Source organism: Pinus tabuliformis, chromosome J (assembly GCF_031772625.1).
Source record: "Pinus tabuliformis cultivar Carrire ecotype Pingquan chromosome J, CPIR1, whole genome shotgun sequence".
NCBI lineage: Eukaryota > Viridiplantae > Streptophyta > Pinopsida > Pinales > Pinaceae > Pinus > Pinus tabuliformis.
The window spans coordinates 1118824887-1118828662 of NC_142295.1; the positions used below are offsets into that span (position 1 = coordinate 1118824887).

The 3776-nt window shown below is 35.9% G+C and overlaps 1 protein-coding gene across 1 annotated transcript; it reads left to right on the top strand.

Annotated features, from left to right (window-relative positions):
- The first annotated feature begins 2435 nt into the window (after positions 1-2435).
- LOC149230999 (disease resistance protein L6-like) lies at positions 2436-2912 on the top strand. The gene is made up of 2 exons (XM_089381506.1): positions 2436-2635; positions 2768-2912. Exons 1-2 carry the CDS (start codon positions 2436-2438, stop codon positions 2910-2912), a joined length of 345 nt encoding a protein of 114 aa, XP_089237632.1.
- The last annotated feature ends 864 nt before the right edge of the window (positions 2913-3776 follow it).

A 3776-nucleotide genomic window follows, 5' to 3' on the forward strand; every position in this document is an offset into this window, starting at 1 on the left:
GTCCTATATGGAGATCCGTTTCTGTCTTGTCAACATCAAATTAATGATTGTAGAGTATTCGGAAAAAAATTGATTATACTATGAACCTTGTAAGTGTTATTTCCTACAGTTTCGCTAGAGATTGTTGGTATCACGCTCCTTGTTATGTACCTCGTTTTAGATATTCCTCGATGTCATCTCAATATAAGCCAAAAATAAGCTCGTACGGTGAAATTGCAAAATACGTTGCATTTGAGCGTTGAGACTGATTATGATCTCTTTTATAGCATGTAAATTTTTTAGCTATCAACTTCTCCATGTGGGATATTTACATTGTGATATTTGGCAGTAATAATGATTATCTGTCCATAAGGTTGATAATACCATTTTAAAAGAAATTGGAAATCAAAATGGAATTTTCTATCCTCCATGATATGCAATATTTAATACTACGGTGGGTTGTATACAGTTTTTTAAATCTAAAAGCTATTGACCATTGAAATTAACACACCAATATATTGTGCAACGGGATTTTATCTGTTAGATATAGAATTCTACTTTAATTTCAATTTGCAAATCCAATCGTTTGTATATCACCCAATAAAAGGAACTGATGAAACACATATTTACCAACTCCAATTAGATGTCCGATTTTACACAGTGGTTTGTGGTGGTTCGTGGTGAATGTGATAAAAAAAGAGTTTTCTTTAGTGTGATTTTTTGGAAATTTTTATAGTGGGTTTTTCCGATTTAACTTTTTTAAATCTGGCAAGAATTTATTGAAATGACAAGCTTGATGGGTAATCATGTGCAATCTAAGCACCCTAGGAGTTTTACATGGTGCTGAATCCATATATAGTAAAAAAACTAGTTTAAATAAGACAAATCAAGATTTCACCTCAATTTTTCCTGAACAATTCTTTTTATCCACAATCAACAATCAACAGAATACTAAATTTTTAACATTCCATTCAATAGATAACATAGATTTAAGTCGGAGCTAAGAATTCCATTTTTATTAAAATCAAATCATAATTTCTTCCAAATAATTTTTTAAAACCCTAAAATATATTTATACATTCAAAAAAACATCTTAAAATTCTCCACAAAATTACATATAATAATATTATTAACAATGTCATATTGTATGGTTACAGAGCAAGGTCAATTAACCAAGTATTATGCAAAACGAATGTCCCAGGTTCAAATCCATTGAACCATGTGTAGGGCAGCCGGGTATAACTACATAAAAATGGAAAAAACCACAGCTTGAAGGACTGAATATAAAAACAGTAGTTTATAAATATTGGTTTAGTGGATTGACATTAAATAAAAAAAACATTAGTTTATAAATATTAGTTTAGTGGATTGACGTTGTAAAATTTACACGTAGTGCTAATGATTTGACTTCCTTCGCATTTAAAACTACGGAACAGACCAAGGCGGAGACTAACACGTAAGTTTGTTACGCCTTTTTAGTAGAAGCCTAACGTTTCTAGCCCTGTTCAAGCACGTGCGGCTTCCTTTCTTGCACTTGATCCTATGGCATGGTAAATAAGCTCTGCTTTTCTCCATGGCAAATAATATTTACTCTGCTATAGGATTTTGTACGTGGTTTAGGATATTAAATGTATGTGGTTTAGGATATTAAATGTGGTTGGGCTATAAGCATATACAATTAGTCCAACCGGGCATGGTAAATAAGCTTGACCTTTCTCAATGTGTCTGGAGGGAATTGTCATGGTCAGCCTAGTAAGCTGGGTTTAAATCTGTTATTATCATCAAAATCAAAATAATTGCAGATATTTTTATTTTTGAACATGTATATTGGTGTGTTATACTTTGAATAATATATGAAAATATTGTTTGATGTATTGGTAAACCTGAGGATGGGTATGTCACCTTGTATGTCACCTTTATCATTGACGATTAATTAATTACACCGTAAGGAATTTCCCTCTGAAATCAAACCTGAGGATGGGTATGTCACCTTTACCATTGACGATTAATTAATTACGTCGTAAGGCATTTCCCTCTGAAATCAACTCCTTTCTTTGCCTACATGTCATCTTTATATGCCATAGGATTATATGTAAGACGATTGCAAAGATTTCAGCCATTAGATTAGAATGGTTACAAAAAACTAGTTCTCTCTGCCTACCAGTCATCTTTATATGCCATAGGATTATGTAAGACAATTGCAAAGATTTCAGCCATTAGATTAGAATGGTTACAAAAAATTAGTTGTTGAAACAGTTTGCGCACTGGTCTAATGGTTACAAATACCGTCGCCTCTTGCAAGTCTTTCTCGACAAGCCTGAACTGTAGGCTGGACACAATATTACATCTCAGATAGAAGCTGCATAGACGCTGCTGTTTGAGTAGCCTCTGTCCATATAGCCATTTTATCTGCGACCTATGCCGAATCCAGGTGGTGCCTGGATGCGCTGGTCGTCATGGTGGAGTCCAAAGCTATTATTCTTCCGGTCTTCTATAAAGTGAAGCCCTCGGAGGTCAGGTGGATGGGAAAAGATAAAGATGGATCATATGCTAAAGCCCTATGTATCCACGAAGAGAAGCAGGAGTACGACTTGCAGACTATCCAGACTTGGTCAAACGCCCTTCATCATGTCACGAATATAAGTGACTTTGAATTGTAGGAGGGTAATGGGTAAGGATATCCACTGTCTTGATCCATATTAGGTCTAAATCTGTTGCATTGAAGCATACATCACATCTCAAGTATGCTTTTGTCATTACTTACTTTACTGTCTTAATTAATATTCAGGGACGAGGGCGAAGAGAGACTCTTGGAGGAGCACGAAGAGGAGCTATTGGAGAAGGTTGTGCAAGCCGTGTTGAAAATTTTTGCAATGCCATTGGATGTGGCAAAATATCCAACTGGTTTGGCGGAAAAGTTACAAGATTTTTAAGGGACACTGCGACTGCATCATGGTGAGCATGTGGAGGTCAAGGTTGTGGGGATTGTGGGCATCGGTGGAATTGGAAAGACAATGATGGCCAAAGAACTTTTTAATCGTAAGAGGTCAGATTATGATAGATCCTCTTTTCTATTTGATGTGAGGGAAAATGCAAATAAAATGTCTCTAAACAATGTATAAAGCAAACTCATTAAGGACTTGAAGGATAGAGATATCAAAATTGAGAGGTGGGAAGAAGGCGTGGAGATACTTAAAAAGAATCTTTCAGCTTGTGAGGCACTCATAATATTAAATGATGTAGGTCATGTGGACCAATTAGATCCTTTCTTGCCAATTAAGCATGTCCTTCACCCCAAGAGCTTGATTTTGGTTACGTTTAGGGTCAAGCATATCCTTAGAAGTGCAGGAATTGCAAAGTCGTCAATTTATCAGTTACCAGGCCTCAATATAGCACACTCCCAAGAGCTGTTTTGCTTGCATGCCTTTTTCCAGCCATATCCACTACCAAGATTTGAAAATCTTGTAGATGGGTTTTTAAAGGCATGCCCTGGTTTGCCTCTATCATTGAAAGTTTTTGGGTCGCTTGTTTGTGGACATGACAAACTTTACTGGGAAGAGAAAATGAATGGACTTCACCAAATATTACCTGCAGAGATAGAAAGGAGCCTTAAAATTAGTTACGACTCCCTCAATCATGAGTAGCGGCAAATATTTTTAGATATCGCCTGTTTTTCGATAGGAAAAGACAAGGATACATGGGTAAGAATATGGAGGGGTTCGGGATGGAATGGTTTGGTAGGGTTTCAAAATTTTCTCAACAAGTGTCTTATCGAGTTGGACGATGAAAATAGAATA